At 32.1% G+C, this 17,002-nt stretch overlaps 2 protein-coding genes across 5 annotated transcripts in view; one reads left to right on the forward strand and one right to left on the reverse strand.

The window, feature by feature from the left end:
* The first annotated feature begins 217 nt into the window (after positions 1–217).
* Positions 218–3,779, forward strand: LOC110999354 (trypsin-3-like). Its single transcript, XM_022268367.2, has 5 exons — positions 218–300; positions 658–892; positions 1,312–1,561; positions 2,199–2,348; positions 3,368–3,779. Exons 1-5 carry the CDS (start codon positions 252–254, stop codon positions 3,518–3,520), a joined length of 837 nt encoding a protein of 278 aa, XP_022124059.1. The 5' UTR covers positions 218–251; the 3' UTR covers positions 3,521–3,779.
* A 1,015-nt stretch (positions 3,780–4,794) lies between these two features.
* Positions 4,795–17,002, reverse strand: part of LOC110999356 (proton-coupled amino acid transporter-like protein CG1139) — a 34,252-nt gene continuing 22,044 nt past the window's right edge. For all 4 annotated transcript variants that reach the window (XM_022268370.2, XM_045632124.1, XM_022268371.2 and 1 more), the window contains exons 3-10: positions 14,715–14,798; positions 12,340–12,490; positions 10,597–10,718; positions 9,730–9,814; positions 7,440–7,681; positions 6,935–7,147; positions 5,759–5,928; positions 4,795–5,085 (exon numbers count right to left, since the gene is read on the reverse strand). In XM_022268370.2, coding sequence (XP_022124062.1) covers positions 4,847–5,085; positions 5,759–5,928; positions 6,935–7,147; positions 7,440–7,681; positions 9,730–9,814; positions 10,597–10,718; positions 12,340–12,490; positions 14,715–14,798 — 1,306 coding nt within the window. In that variant the 3' untranslated portion in view covers positions 4,795–4,846. The remainder of the gene's footprint in view (positions 5,086–5,758; positions 5,929–6,934; positions 7,148–7,439; positions 7,682–9,729; positions 9,815–10,596; positions 10,719–12,339; positions 12,491–14,714; positions 14,799–17,002) is intronic.

Consider the following 17,002-nt stretch of genomic DNA (forward strand, 5'->3'; position numbering starts at 1 on the left):
TATTATGATCTGTAAAATATCTTTAAGTTAGCGTGACAAATGCGCGACAAATTAATTTAATCGGTAAAAAATAATTATAAATCGTAAAATGACATACTGTCTAGTTGTGCTATTATCACATACATAGGTTATAGGGGCCATACAATGCGATATTCAAATGAGACACAGTAATATAAAAAGGTAGTTTCTAATTGTAATTCATTTCTCGTACACTTAGTGAAGCATTACACTTTCTTGCCAACTCCCTAACGATGTGGTTTATGTGCTTTGTGTCGCTTTCGGCTGTTTGTGCTCAAACAGGTAAGAAAAATAGAACAAAATAAAATATAGGTTTCATAAATTCTCACTCTCTTAATCAGAATCAACGGGAACCTAGAACCCTGACATAACTACTATTTTAAGATAAAATTTAAATTTATTGTTTTTTATTTTTCAAAACCATATTAATACAACTGTTAAATATAATTTAAACACTTTAAAGTTAATTTATCGTGTGCATCTTATGTCTGTGAGTTCTATTAATGACTATATGGGGATCTATACTACTTATATGAATGTATATATTGTTATAAAATTACTGTTATTAGTGGATCACAAAGAAGATATTTACCTCTTTCCGGTTACCAGTAATATACAATTTTGCATTGCCTTTTTCAGTGTTAGGGATAAATATTTTTGTGTCCGATATTATATTATCGGAAAAGGTTCCTGTAAATGGCAAGGATATCGCTTCCGTTCCCAGTGTGACTGATGATAGAATTGTGAATGGACAGGAAGCTGACATAAAGGATTACCCTTACCAAGTTTCGTTTATTGTGAATAACTCCTACTTTTGTGGAGGTTTCATAGTCAGCGAAAATTATATTATGACAGCTGCACACTGTGCACAAAAGTAAGTGAATGTTCATGATAGTAGAATATTGTACATTGCTCTTTGATACTAGGTGACCCGTGACTTCGGATGGCTGCTAGGATTAAAACAGTCTACATTAGCATAATCTAATCACTGACGTGTGAAAGTGTCAAACACGTCCGCATACCTTACGCCATACAAATCAGTGAAGAAAATGTGCATTTAATTTAAATTTATCCTAATTAATATATAGTTATTTAATGTTTAAAGAACTTTATTTCTCATAATAATAATATATTTTATTAACATGAGAATCTTAATATTAATATGTATACGAGCAAGATTTAATCTAATCTATACATTTAATCTAATTAAAGTTTTAAGCTAACAATTTTAATTTGAAAACTACGCAGTAAATATGGAGTTCTTTTTAATTAAGTTACAAATTTAATTCTTAGCGTGGATCCAAAAACAGTAGTCCTACGAGCCGGAAGTTCATACCGAAAGAACGGCACCGTTATAGAAATAGCAGAAGTCACTCCTTTCCCAGAATATGACGATCCACCCTTTGACAAAGATGTGGCATTTATGAAAACGGCAAAACCTATTGAATTCAGCGAAACAATGCAGCCTGTTGCTCTACCTCCTAGAAATAGGGCGGTGCGTGGTAATTCGGAAATAGTTGTCAGTGGTTGGGGAAGGACAAGGGTATGTATTTTATTTCAATTATTAAAGCTTCGGCAAATCAGAACAGCTTTCTTACAATAAAAATTGAACATCATATATGTCAAGAACAAGTACTTAAACCAAAAGGTGTCTGGTATTTTTCTTATACATTTAATTATATTATAACAACATTCATTGCTATGCGATCGACAGCACCTACTCTTTCTTAGGGCAGTTGTTGATTGCTGAGAAACTTGTGTCTAAAATCTAAACTCTAATACTTGGAGTCTCAAGCTTAGGTAGAGTAAATCTAGTCCACCTTAACCACAATAAGACACAAGCAATCAACACCATTTGCCGCTACTCCTCACTTCGAAGACACTCCAAAAAGCCTCAGAAGCAGGATCAGAAAAACACTATCCGTATTACCTCTTAAGGCAGTTTTTGCCACCACCATTATGTGGAACCAGCTGCCCACTGAAGTATTGCCAAACTAATACGACTTTGACGGTGAGACTTTAGCTCGTTTGCCTTCTATTAACAACATTTGAAACATTTGAAAACCACTTTCATGATATTAAAAAAAAATAAAGAAAGCCGCTCACTTGAATTTATAGATTTTAGTTATACCTAGTGTTTTTCAAGATAAATCGTATTTATTTAAATGTATTTATTACAGCAAGGCGCATCATCTATCCCAGATCGTCTTATGTCCGTGAAATTGCCTGTAGTGAACTATTATCAATGTTTCCTTGTATACCCTACAGTACTCACTACGAATATGTTCTGTGCCGGAAACTTTTTCTTGGGAGGAGAAAGTACTTGCCAGGTATTACTCGTATAATAATAGCCAATGTAACATAAGTACTTTACAAACGGACAAGGAACAAATTCATACCCCCACGATAGACTATTTATTAATAAATCACTACATAGTAGGAACAAAGTCGCTTTCTATATCCCTATGTATGCTTACATCTTTAAAACTACGCAACGGATTTTCATGCAGTTTTTATATATAGATTTAGTAGATAAAGTAATTGAAGAGAAAGATTTAAGTCGTAAGTAATAAATATGAGAGATTTTATTCAGAACAAATAACATAATACATAAAAATATACCTAATAACTAACCTTAAAATTTAATAATTAAAAAATATTATTAAAAGGAGTACATTTGTTCCGCTTACATTGCAAAAGCAGGCACTGTACCCTACGAGATAAACCTTAGTACATTATTTTGATTTATCAATGTACTAAGTATTGTACACATTGAGAAGGTCTATAGAAAACTCCGCGATGGCATATGTCTATCTTTTAAGGATATCCCACAATATTTTTTTTTGTCATTTACTTTTTACGACAAATAAAGCGGTTCTTCATATAGCACTTTGAATTTAGCAGCGATCGGACGCGTTTATTACCGGAGATCTCTAACGAGGAAAATAACAATAGTTAATAAAAACGTGCTTATCATTGCACCCGTGCGAAGCCGGGGCCGCTAGTTATGTTATAAAACACAGTTCTACATGGAATGTGCACTCTAAAAACACCTAATTTATTACCCAATCTCATGTACGACAGGATTAACAATGAAATCAAATTATAGCAAAATATAATTTATTTTTGTATTTCACTACATTATGCTAAAGCAGTTACTGTAGTTAAATTAAAAATACACACACATTTATTATCAAGGTGAATGAAGGCATAAATAGTGTGTATATAAACGCTGATCAAGGTACGACTAATCACCACCGGAAGGCTGGTTAATCTGTCATCTACAGCTGTGATGATGATACACATAAAAATGTTGAAAGACAGATATTCAAATTTTCCGTGTTTCTAGGGTGATTCAGGTGGTGCTGCTATTCAAGATGGCATGGCTGTTGGCATCGTGTCCTTTGGCCGAGGCTGTGGACAGGCGCTTTCACCATCAGCGTTCGCTAATATTGCCTCGCCTTTACTGAGAGACTGGATAACTGAAAATACTGGATTATAAACGCAATTATTATAATGAAAAATAATTCTTAGATTGAAGTATTTGTACGTTCGCCTTAATTTATTTTATTAATTTCCTCTTTAGCGATATTAGGTAACTTATATATTATCTTTATATTATTGATTTACATATACCTTTTGAGTGACTCTCCCAATAGAATATAGTCATTTTTGTATGTTTTAACCTTTGTTTTTATCTATTTGCTAGATTATATGCCAAATAAAAAATAAACTATTTATGGACGTTTCAATTTATCGTAAGGGATGTGGTTTTCTTGCTTTTAATTGTTTAATACATAACAACACAACATCGAAACATAATAACTTTAAGTGATGGTAGAAAAATGTATGTTTCGGAATGATTCTCATAAATCAAGGCTAGCCATTAGCAATGTTTCCGTCGGCCACTACAATTTAAGATAATATGTGAGCAGTAATTACGAAAACATATGTGGTTAAAAATGACAAATGTTAAATTAACAAGCGGTCATCTTGTAAATTTAAAAACAATTTCCTGTCATTTTAATCGTTGGTTTTGAATATTTGCATAATAATTTATATTTACATAATTTGGATTTGTGATTCTTCTGCCGGACGGAATAGCTGATTGTCTATTAAAAGTTTTAGAAGAAAATCGGGCTGCGGTAAATCACAGATATCTATTTTGCTCAAGTTATTCCTATAAACGATAATAATAACCCACGGAATTGTATTCTATGCATTATTCTGTGTTGTTTTCGAGCACGTTGCTGCGGAAACCGCATTATCGAAATGTAATAATCCACTTGATCCTTTGCATGCTCAAATCAGCATAACATTCCGGTCCTATTAAATTCCGTTGCTCTATTCATTGCAATCAAAATAATTTGACGATTTAACGAGGAATGAAAATAACATTGGCTTTGTAGTAAACATTCTTATTTTTAATGACGTATGTGCAGTTTCTAGGTCAAGATGGCGCTGGCGTTGTATTTATATGAAAATCTTTTACGTATGGGTTTATGTTTAATGTCTTGAATCTTAACTAGTAAGATAAATGACGAGTGCTCATCTTCTGCTATTTTTTTTAATAATCAACTCTTGTTATGCAATTATTAATAAATACAAATACTTGCTTGAACCGAGACTTAGAGATAAGTATGGCTTCCATATGTCAAAAACGTATTTGTGTTTGACATAAGGTGTCATACTAAACTTTAAGTTAGGACTGAATCTTACGATAAGACACAAAAATCGATATCGCGTGAAGTCAAAGCATAAATAAATGAAAAATAATTACGGAATTAATATTTTAATATTTACACCTAACAATAAATAAGTCTTAATATCACAAGCTGTCTATCATACTTTTAATAGAGAAAGTCACACCAGAGACCATAGCTATCAGAGATATAACAACAATTATGGAATTTTTTATCAGCACTATTTTGTAAGGGCCGAGGTCCTTGCCCCATCGCCAGACGGTTTCAGTTATGGCAGGCAGCGACAGGCCAAGACATGACAGACAGATGGCACCTACTAACTCCATGAAAAGCTCCAGTCTTGGTATAGCACAGGCCAGGCCAACTAAAAAAATAAACATCATTCTTATAAAACACGATATTGTATAAGTATTAATGTGTTAAAGGTTGAAAAATTTTGAGTTGGTTCAAAAATATCATAATATCTCTCGAAGTTTAGATGTCATTTATGCTTAGGTATTTATTATTGATTAACCGCGTCAACTTGACGAGTCTTGAAAGTCTTGAAAGTCTGATGGCAATTATAAAAGTTAATCAGTAAACTTTTTAAGATTGCTTATCTTAAAATGTGAACTGAACTGTGCTCAAGCACAAGTAACAGTCAATTTAATGCCAATTATTAAACATTTTAATATTTGTAAATGTGCTCAATATACATTCAGCATATATGCAATTACACACTTCGGTAATGACCTTTACCGATCTTAATAAATTCGGAATTGAGTGAATTTGCATAATTGTTTGTCTAAATAATTAATATAATAAAAACAATGTTTAAAACAAATAGGAGATCGATATCTAGTAAAAAAAATGTTCTAAGTCGATATCATCTAAATAGACAAAATTATCTTTTCTGACATCTATCAATGGTATATCTGCTATTATCCATAGGTGCTTCGAACTTATGTGACCAAAGTAATATATCACGTATTCGCGACGGCGCAAGGTTAAAGACTGAGAAAGCAATTTTCGTATAAATCTATCAACAGTAAATTTACCTGTTAAAAAAGTTCCAAATAGCCTTAGAGCTGCCAGAGCCCATCTATGACTACTGACGGGTATTCTATCACATATCCGCCTCCAAGCGACGTCAACTGGAACGTAAAATATGAGAGCGTAGGAGAGGATCATCACGCACGCCACCAGAATTTTAGCGGTCTGAGCAAGGCTGCAAAAGACAATAAACAATGTTATAAGGCACTCTTGGACTGGTCATGGAGAAGATCCATGTTAAAATAATCATAGATAAGTCTAAATATCGCCGGAAACCACCTGCACCAGTGGAATGAATAAGTTATAAAAAAACTACTCACATTACTTTTTTACTGGTTACTAACTTCGTCAAATGATTTTAAAATGTACTTAGGTCTTTGTTATAATTTGCTTTGTTCGCTTGGAAGTGTTGTGAATGTAAAGTAATGTAATGGAATGTAATATAATGTAATGGTGAATGTGGTAAATCACAGAACAGATTTTATCTTATTTTTACTTATGTAATTTAAATGACGTTGTGGTTTATGACATTTTCTTTTGAATTATTGTATGTAAAGGGAGGATAAAACTTGCTGAGTTTCTTGCCCGTTCTTCTCAGAACAAGACCTCCTGGTAGTCTTGCGAACGGATGGCGTAGTTTTGCTCTTTCGCGAATTTTGTAAACGTTTTTGGACATTCATAAGCATGCCTTAAGTCGCATCTAAACTGAATAAATAAATTTTGATTGATTGATTAATTGATTTGACTTCCACTAGAATCATTGTAATAAATTATTTTAAATTATTCCTATTATGTGGAAACGCTAAGAAAATGAGTTCAATACCTAACTTAAATTATGAGTACTACAAAGGTATGGAGTAGTGTTGGCCTAGTGGCTAAAGCTCACCATTTTTCTTCTTTGTGTGCTATTTTCGCGAGGGTAAACATAGTGAGGAAACAGGCATATCTCAAACCAAAAAATGCAAGTCATGTCTCAGACATAGTCTACTTTTCTATAAAAAATAATTGAAGAAACAGAAGAAATTTGAGGCTAAAGGCAGCGTAAAAGTTTTGTCAAAGCCTATATAAATTTCAGGATATGGCGGTGTACATCGTTAGGTAAAGTTAACCTAGAGCTTTGAATCGTTTACCCGATAATCTGAGATGGGTACACAATTCTGTAGTTTATGGAGATGACTTACATTTCATCCTGCGGTAGGTTGAGCGTCAGGCTTCCTCTTACAGTTTCACCGAAACTGAGGTAGCCACAGAAGCCCACAAAACCATACAATGCCACTACAGCGCCCATGGCAATGTTCAATACACCCGGACAACCAAGGAAGTGTTGGGGTTTTGTCATTTCATTCTCTATTGGCATTACCACGCCTATCCCTTCCATAGCGAATAAGGATGTACTGTAAAAAATTAAATCAAAGAAGATTCAAAAGAAAAATAAATTTTAATATAGAGTGACTTGTCATCGGTATTTGAATCCTCTGACGGGAAAGCACTTAGTTTTAATTAATTTGTCATATGAATTAATATTTCATTCAATTAAGATTTAAAAGTGTAAATGTTACACAAATATACAAATTTATAAAAATTGCTTTCGGCTTAATATTTCGTTCAACATTAAAGTAAAAGAATAAAGTAATTATAAGCTTTATAGCCATTATTTTACTTTTTATTAGGTGAAATTGTAAATACCTTATAAAGTTTGGCAGCCCAGCAATTGATGTAGACAAATTCCTTGATGATAATGGTGGGGGATCTCTTAGACAGTAGTAAATGGATATACAAATGGAAGCAAGCCATACAAAATTGGCAACCGCTGAGAAAGGAACGAGGTACTTTAGTTTCGTGATTTGATTTAGTGGTATCAGGATGATGAGGCAAAGAGCACAGAAGACGGAAACCGACCATTTGGGACCTCCGTATTCATCTGATATCTGAAATTAAAAAAAAAATTAAAAGAAAATTTGGAATTAATGCCACCTCTTTGCCAATCATATTATAAAGCCTTATTGCGGTTCTGGACTAATGGTTAAGTGTTCGAAAACCTTCAAACATTTTATGTACATATATAAAGATTAACTACCCTTGCCTCTATATGAAGGAAGAAGGCTTAGTTGCTTTTCCTAAGGAAACCGACATCTCTTTAACCTAAAATTATACTTTTACTATTATTAAAAGAAGTCGATTTTTGTACGCTTATATATTTACTATTAGTACGATATTTTAGAGTCTTTATTGTGTATCAACTTTCACTTTCTTGAAGGTAGTGTTCAAGATCTGCTTTTTCCATACGAATTGTTTTTTCTTTCAGTTCAAACGTAACTAATAAACTTATAATAACGTAAATTACTTTGTTTGATTTTAATTCCGCCGGGGATACATTAAAAGGTACTAGAAAATTCATTAGATCATAGCTTTTGTAAATTGTTCTCTTGGGAATAGTAGTATTAAAATAAAATTAAAAATACATTTATTTAATTCCTAAAACATCATTAGTTTAGACTTTATTAAAGGTCATAATTAACCTAAATTTAATTTTAATTTACTATAAAAATATACTTCTAATATGTAAAATTCTCGTGTTACGTTTGTGTAATTAAACACATCTGAAATGGCTCGACCGATTGTCGTGAAATTTTGTGTGCATATCGTGTGGTTACGTGTGCGCTATTTTTCATTCAAATGTTTAAGGGTGGTCTACTCCTTAACATATTCTTTTATTTATTACACTTTTTATATACAAAATTTTATATATAACGCTGTATTTTCACCCCTCTTCTACAATTTACCCCTATTTTTTATTTGTTAATTAAAAACTTATGACTTGAACTTGGAGGTTAATAGAAAAAAATTACAGAATATCCTAAAAAGTTTTCATTCCGGAAAACCGAACAGTCTCCCAGTATAGCAAAAAGTTCCATGTACTAAAAGTAAGCTAAGTAAAATCAAATTATGGAGAAACGAAGTTCATGGAGGCAGCTAGTTTAATTATATTGTATTGTGAACCGTATTTCTATTCTATTAATAAAAGTCGCAAAGTGTATTGTACTTGAAAAATTCAAAAATAATTTATGATGATATTGTTATTCACGTTCAGATAATTATGAAATTTAATATTCGTAAAAAATATTTTTAATTCATGCGTAAATAGTCTTTACCTAGGTAACACTGAAAATGTTTAGAAAATGAAAAATTGTTGTTAAAATTTAGTTGCAATTTGTTGAAAAATAATAAATATAAACTACATACAGAAGGTTCGTTACCATAAGCGCGCTATGTACAATATATTTATTATAATTTTACAGTGACGCGGTCGCAAGACTGTTTGCCTTTTTTGTGGGTCTGGACTTACGCTCAAACCCAATAACCTATCTCAATCCATTTTTGACCATCTGAGATACACATCTGAATCCAAATATTAATAAAAGTGTGCGTATGTGTGTATTAATAATAGCCATCTGTCGATACAAGCGGTAGGTCGGATGCGGTGTATGTGGATAGACCTTTGTATGAAAATGACAGTTCAATTGTGCCAATATCCTACCTTAAGATTTTAACTTACACCATAAAATAATTAAAAAGCTATTTGATATGTTTTAAACATATACTTGTAAATTTTAATATTATTTGTACGGTTTTATTTATTTTATTTGGTTTATATTCATAATCAAATATGAGTATAAAGAGCGAAGACATTGCATTCTATCCATCGCCGAAAATGGATTGTCTTCGTAGGGTTTAGCTACTGGGATGCAGATAGGAAATCGATTGACTGTCACTGTGATTGGTGATTAATTATTGGTGTCGGGCGTTAAATGTGGTTGAGAATCGAGACTACAGATAGCACAGCAAAATGTTCCATATGTTAGTAAGTATGTAGCTACTTAGAAGGATATGGATAAAAACCATATGAAACTGTTACGAAGTTGACGGGGGCAGCTAGTCATTAAAAAATGTAACGATCAATTCAGAATATACTAACCTGTTTAAATGATTCCGAAATAACAACAACGTACACACAACAAGCACCAAGGTGCGTAACAGCCAACGCCCAATCTGCTAATTCTCTGAAAAACAGAAAAAAAATGTTTATTCTTAGAGTTCCTCGGGTCGAGAGTCGATTATACAATCAAATATGTTTTCACATCCCACATTGTCGAACGTTGGCAGAAACGCTCCAATTAATAGGTTATGTCGCCACCATAATGATATTGGACTGAGTTTTGACATTTTTCATGGTTCGCTGGCCTCAGCTAAGAGTAGAATTGGGACCTGTGTATTATCGGTACTGTTACCGATAATTTCTTTTCTTAGTTCAAATAGTTTAATTCTTTATAGTTTGTATTTTTAATTTTATGTTTTTTTTTGTATTAACACTGTCTATTGTATCTACTTGATTTTGCTGGTCCTGTCCAAATATTATAGGGACGACGCCGCTTTTTATATTTCTGTATGTATGTTAATTTTGGCATGTGTTTGTCCTAATTTTGGGGTCCAAATAAAAAAAAATAGTAGAAATGTAGTAGAAAATACGATATTCAATACACGATGTAATGGCAAAAATGTCTACTATACATTTTACTATAGTAAATTTCAAATATGCATAAGACTGAGAGCAAACTGATTAAAGGTAAAGTCTGTTCTAGAGACAAGTTCTAGATTAGCTTGTTCCTAAAGATAACTCCTGCAATGCTGTTTATGCTGTGATTAACCATATAATAGAGTTCTAGAGTTCGATTCTCGGCGAAATAGATATTATTAGTTACAGGATAATCTTATAACGCCGTTTTTTACCCATCAAGTACACAAAGATTATTCATATCATTATAACGTTAATAATTAGTTTTACCTGACATGTGGTGCAAAACGTCTAACGGATTTAGGCCCATTTTGAAATACTAAATCACAAGTATCGGCATATCCCAAACATGGCTTTTTCACTTCGATGCAAAGTTGCTGTGACGTTTTCACCTGTAAGAGAGTTTTAATTAATGAAATCTCTTCCAGTTTATCTAATTAGTAACTTTGAAAGGAAATATTTGTTTTTGTACTCTATGTTTAATACTTGGTAAGCTTGTTTTGTGCGTTCTATTAAGGAACTTTGATAAAACGAAGACAAAAGCTCAGACTTAAAATTTACAAATTAAATGATATTTCACAATCACTGCCTAAAATTAAATATTTCTTTCCTTAATTAAGTCTGTTATTAAACGATGAATTTTGTCAAATTTTTTTCGTACGGTGTTTAAACCTGTAAAAATAATATTATGCAATATAAGATAATATAACTATTTATAACATAATATTATTACAATAACAATTAAAAATGCATAATAAAATAAATTTCAAACGTGTGGACCCGATGGCAGTGGTGTAGAGTTTAAGTAGCACATACGATAGTTCTATAGTTCCTGATAGTTTAATATAATATGTAAAGCTATTGCACAGATTTTATTGCGCTTTGAGCGTGGCGACCGCATCATGAACCTAACCTAACACACGATGATGTAAAATAGTTGCGGTCCATACGCGTAAGAGCGGGACAAAACGCATGCTGCGTCTGACATTGGTCTGGCGTGATTGGTGACGTAGCGCAGGTGCGTTAGAGTGGGACAGAACTCATACTGCGTATTCACATCTCTCTGACGAGTTCAGTGACGTAGCGTAAGCGCGGTCGGTGCAGCCGTTACGCGTTAGAATGAGACATACTATATAGGCCTGTTAGCCCGAGTCTGGTATAGTGGTAGATAGGATTAATATCAAAGAAAAAAAAACCTAAATAAATAATTATAACCGCGGCAGTCCCCGTTTGCCACACGTTTTTTAAATAGTAATACGTGAAACGTCCAGAACTCTTTCTAAAAACTAACTATAGAACAGCTATTGTATATGCTACTGGAACTGTGTTTTTTTTGTGCTCAACCTTTGCTTTTCCTTGTATTGCGACTCTTAGTACAGTAAATTCAAAGAAAACTAGTGAAGGTGACGTGTAATCCTTTAGTACTTGTGTCCTGAACATAATAATATAAGTCTACTTCTATAACTCTGTTTCTTGGTAGTCCTTCGTAGGAATTTCTAGTTCTATTCAAATTAAAATGTTTTTTTACAACTTTTCAGTCAATATTTTCTAGTTTACATAAGCGAAACAGAAATACATATTTTTATTGTTTCTAATATTACATTTACTAGCAGTTTTCACATCAAGGGTGTAGAACGGAAGAGATAATATACAATCCGCCACTCTTTTAAATCGCCAAGTTTTTTGTTTTACACTATGTGCCATGACTAACACATGGTAAAATAGTGACATATGACTTCTTAAGTAAATAATAGTTAATGAATAATAATAAAATAAATTAAAAACAAAGATTAGTCCTCTATCAGCAGGAGGCATGGTGAAATAGGAGCACTCACTTACATTCTCGTAGCAACAACACGGGAAATAAATAGTCGTAGTAACTAACAATACTGCAACAATACAACAATTAAGTCCGACCAGTCACCATAAGCTGTAGCAGTTTGACGCATGGTCAGTCATATTTTAGGCAGAGAGATAACCCAAGCCGTGGATGAATGAAACAATGATACTTACCAAAATATGTATGACGTGTGCACAAATAAAGCCAATAATAATAGTTCCAAAGCATCCAACAAGAAGCCCAGCATTTTTAAAAGCCAAGGGCATAGCAAGTACTCCCGAACCAAGTGAAGCCTTCAAAAGATGAGCCAGCGCTCCGAAACTCCTGCAACAAAAGTTTAATTAATATCTTCCACAGGCTGATATTCTATGTCTTCAGCGAGGTATTAGGTTGCTAATATAATATCTTACGGCGGTACCAATAACAGTGTCGCGTTAGTTCAGTACTTTGAGGAATGAAGGAGGGAACATTAACCACTGATTAGCCCTGAGGCCCAAGCGACTAAAGTGAAGAAGTGTACATATTATTAGAATACCTTTGTTTGCGCTTCAGGGTGTGATATCGTTTTGTGGGCGGAAATTATAGATGTCGTATACTAATGTACTTAATGTTGTGTCGCATAATAAATGTACTTGTGCTATTGTAAAATATTTGAAACGTAATGAAATTAATTAAGTGGCTATTCGTTATCAAATCGTACGTATTTCGACTTAAAATCACTTCCGCGTAGGGTGAGTTTACAATCGAGATTATCAAAATACGAAGCTTGTGTCAAATAAACTTCCTGGCAACTAACTTCGGAAATGAAGTGAAATCAATCAATTGGATTGATTGCTGATTAAGTATTGAACTTGTTTTTGATTACGAATTTTGGAATACCAAAGCACAATTTAATTAGATAGATTTATTTCGCTTCGGTGAGAGAATTAGATATTATATAACGTTAAACATTAAGCAGGAAGCTCTGAAAGTTCTAATAACTGCGGTTCAGCGGTTTTTCTACTTGGTTACGCGTATTAAATGACACGAATTGTTATTCGAAAAAAATATATATTTTATTATTAATTTCATGCCTTCTTCCTTTCGTAAAAAATATCTATTCAAAATTACCAATCCACGCTTTTAGGCTATAAGTTATTCGCATTGAGTACCACTATACTAGAAAGTAAACATCACATAGTATTGTTTATGATACATCATTGATTTTTTAAATTAAACGACAAGTAACTATTTTGAATGAAATGTCCATAACGGCCATTGTTTTAACAAAAATGTGCCACCCAACAATCAATTAATAAAACATACATATAAATACAGACTTTTTATACATTAGGCAGCGTTGGGCAGGATAGGCAATGTTGATATCCAGTTAAATTTTAATTAATTAAAATTTAACTTAACTTAATTAATTAAAATTTCTGTAAATTCAAGTTTGATCACACTTAGATTATTTGTTAATTTTTTTTAATATTATGTATTTTTAATTTAATATTTTTTGCAACGAAAACATTAGGTAATAAATTTTATATGGCTGCAAAACTATAGACATCAGACTTCTATGAACGTTCTTCATGACAAGAATAATATTTCTGAATACAATTATAAACATGGATTGATAGTATCTTACTTTGGCCCGGACTTTGACCATATTAAGAATGTCTTTTAATCTCAGCCTAACTCCCTAAGTATGCTCGTGTGAAATCTAATACATATTTGGCTCACGAAGTAATGTATAATCTTATGTTTATCTAAAGGCCTCTGCAATACGTAATTTTACGTCAGTTATAAAAAATTCTTTGATAAGATATATAATAAATGTTCATAATGGAAATTGTAAAAATAGGACTTTATTCATCTATTTTTCTTATAATAATTTATATTCATTTGAATGCAGTTAACTACAGAGTTAACTGCAAACTTTCTATATAGAAAAAAGTAATTAATCTTTTAGTTAATAGTTCTAAAATTATACAGTGAGCAAGTGTCACTGTTTTATTAATGTACAAAAGCAGCATGATAATTAACTCCCATTGAATAATTGCTTTATAAAATTAAAAGCCTTTCAATTTGAGTAAAACTTTATCCCGCTTAGTGGCCTTATCTCTGAAAGCTTAATAATTAATAGAAGTTTATGTCTGACGACGAGCTGTATCTGACAATATACCTACCATAGACTACGAATATTTTTCTACTTCTAAAGCCTTGACCCGGTACTATTAAATTAGCTTGCTTTAGAAAACTTGCAATATCTTAAATGTAACTAACATGTAATCAAAGTTGAAATACTACCAAGCGATCCAGATAAGAATCGACTTTGCAGAATGTCGTTACGTCAATTTAGGAATTTTTAAAATAACTCAAAAATACAAAAGTGCATATTACGGGGTGACAGTAGATAGAGGTCGTTGACGTTCCCTTAATTTAAAAAGTCTTATTTCCTTTGTTTGACATATAAAAACAGTTGACGTTTGAGGTTTTTCTAACAACCATCGTATAATGACGTCATGTGAATCGTTATTGAAATTAGTAATGATTTTTTTATACTTACGATGTATTCGATTCCAATGGTCTGTTTTGTGCAGGTACGTAGGGGTCCAAGTCTTCTCTAGAGCCATTGCAAGTTAACTCTATCCTAGAACAAAAGAAAATACATATGAACAAATTTATAACCATAAACAATTATTTTATATTTTAACAATACGCTGTAATTGATGTTTTATTTACTTATATCAATAAAAATTACGGTTGATAGGAATTCCGTGATTTTAAAAAATTGCACTTCAACTTCATTTAGAAACACGTGTACGCATTAAACTTAACAAAGAGTGAATAAATTGTAGATTTATTTTATTTATTGCATTTTTTATGACACTTTTATTTAAACGAACAATTGTATTATCATTTTTATTGGTTCCGTTAGCGTATTATTTCGTTGTTAGAAATGATTGACAAGCAAAATTTTTCAACTATTCTCTTTAAGGATTTTGCTATCATTTATTAACCTATTTAAATCCATGTTTTCCCTACGAGCAGTCCCTTCAGTTGTCATGTCGAATATTCCAAACGTTAAGCTAAACGTGACAATATATCATTGATGTTGAATGAAATTGATCCCAATTTAGCGCGTAGGGTGATGAAACAAATGTTTTTCATTGCATCATGTAAAACGTGTGATTTTGCATTTTTATTATTCTAATTAATTTCTTGTAACACGCTTCTATGAGTGCAATTGACTTAATTAATAAAAAGAGTACAACCTAAGCCGAGAGTATTTTTCTTCGTAACTTCTTAAAAATATGAAAAATAAACATCTTTCTCTAGACCATTGTCGCTCAAACGGGCAAAGGGCGAGTTAGTTTTAAAAGGGGGTCGCAGTCTGTTGAATATTAATTGTAGAAGTAAGATTTGTTTTTTTTTATTCTATACGCTGGAAAAAAAACCTTTACTGTCTATTTTTTTAAGTTGTTGCAACTGAGCAGTATTACTTTTTACCTATGCATCTAATGTACATAAAAATATAACCATAATATTAACGGTCGAAACTTTTTATTTCATTGTAGATATTTCTACAATGAAATAAAAAGTTTTGGGTGTTTGTATAATGATGCATGCCGTGTGATATTCAGCATAGAATTATTACAAGCTAAGATCAATTACTTATAAGTAATGAGATTTGGGCATATATAAATACATAATATGCAATATACCGATAGTAAGAAAAGCTTGGTGCGTAGAAATAAAGTGTAATATATAATAAATAAAGTACGTAAAAATAAGACTGCTTAGGAATCAACAAAAAAATAAAAAAGATATAATAAAAGATAATATCATCGTAAAATATAATCGTTATAATTATGTGATCATTTTATAAATTACAATGAAAAAGGCATTTGATCAAATAACAAAAAACAGTGGAGATGCACCCTCTTTTCTTAAGATGTTTTCTAATTGCCTCCTGGTTGGTCAGACATTTTCCTTTGAATAATTGTAATATATTAATAGTAGAGGGAGGGTAAAAATTGCTGAGTTTCTTGCCCGTTCTTATCAGAACAAAGCCTCCTGGTAGTTTTGCAAACGGATGGCGTAGTCTGGCTCTTATGGGAATTTTGACATTCATAAGCATGCGCTGAACGCATTTAAACTGAATAAACGTATTCTGATTTGATTTGATCGGTCTTCTGTGCCAGACAGTTCGATTATTTGGACATGCCGGTTGCCTCACGCTGTTTTTCATTACGAACGATTATTAAATGCACACATAGGCATAATTCAAACACATAAACCTCGATGACAGTCGTTCGTTAAAGCCTTTACTATATTTTGGGGTAAATTTTCACGTTTATAGCTACTTTTTAACTTATCGATCAAAGTCCAGAACGCTATCGTCCCGAACAATACAACATTTTTGAAGAAAGAACTATAAGGTTTGCAACCATTTCTATACAACCACAATCAGGCCGAAAAGAGTTTTCACCTTTTAGAATAGTTTGTATTTTTCGAAATCTACAATAAAATAAAAAATAATATAAATAACTTAAAAAAATTTGAATATGAAGTATGTCACTTATTTACTATTTTACTTTATTAGCTACACTTATTATATAAGCCCCGAAAATATATCATCAAAGAGAACTCGACAGTTTCGTTAAAGGGAATGTTATTTGAATTGGATATGTCTGATTACGTCAGAACATTCAACAAATTAATGGTCTAAGACTATTAAGGGTAAACTCGAAAATAGGTTTTGCGGTGTGTTTTGTTATTAAACATTAGTAATTATTACTTAATTAACTTGTATTTTACCTATTAAGACTCAACAAAGATGGTACTAATATT

This window comes from Pieris rapae, chromosome 18 (genome assembly GCF_905147795.1).
Source record: "Pieris rapae chromosome 18, ilPieRapa1.1, whole genome shotgun sequence".
NCBI classification, from domain to species: Eukaryota; Metazoa; Arthropoda; class Insecta; order Lepidoptera; family Pieridae; genus Pieris; species Pieris rapae.

What these genes read in the sequence shown, in the direction of transcription:
- LOC110999354 (XM_022268367.2), top strand. Translation starts at nt 252, where the DNA reads ATGTGGTTTATGTGCTTTGTGTCGCTTTCGGCTGTTTGTGCTCAAACA. An exon ending in GGCTGTTTGTGCTCAAACAG is followed by an intron (nt 301 to 657) that starts GTAAGAAAAATA and finishes TGCCTTTTTCAG; the next exon opens with TGTTAGGGATAAATATTTTT. An exon ending in GAGGAGAAAGTACTTGCCAG is followed by an intron (nt 2,349 to 3,367) that starts GTATTACTCGTA and finishes CCGTGTTTCTAG; the next exon opens with GGTGATTCAGGTGGTGCTGC.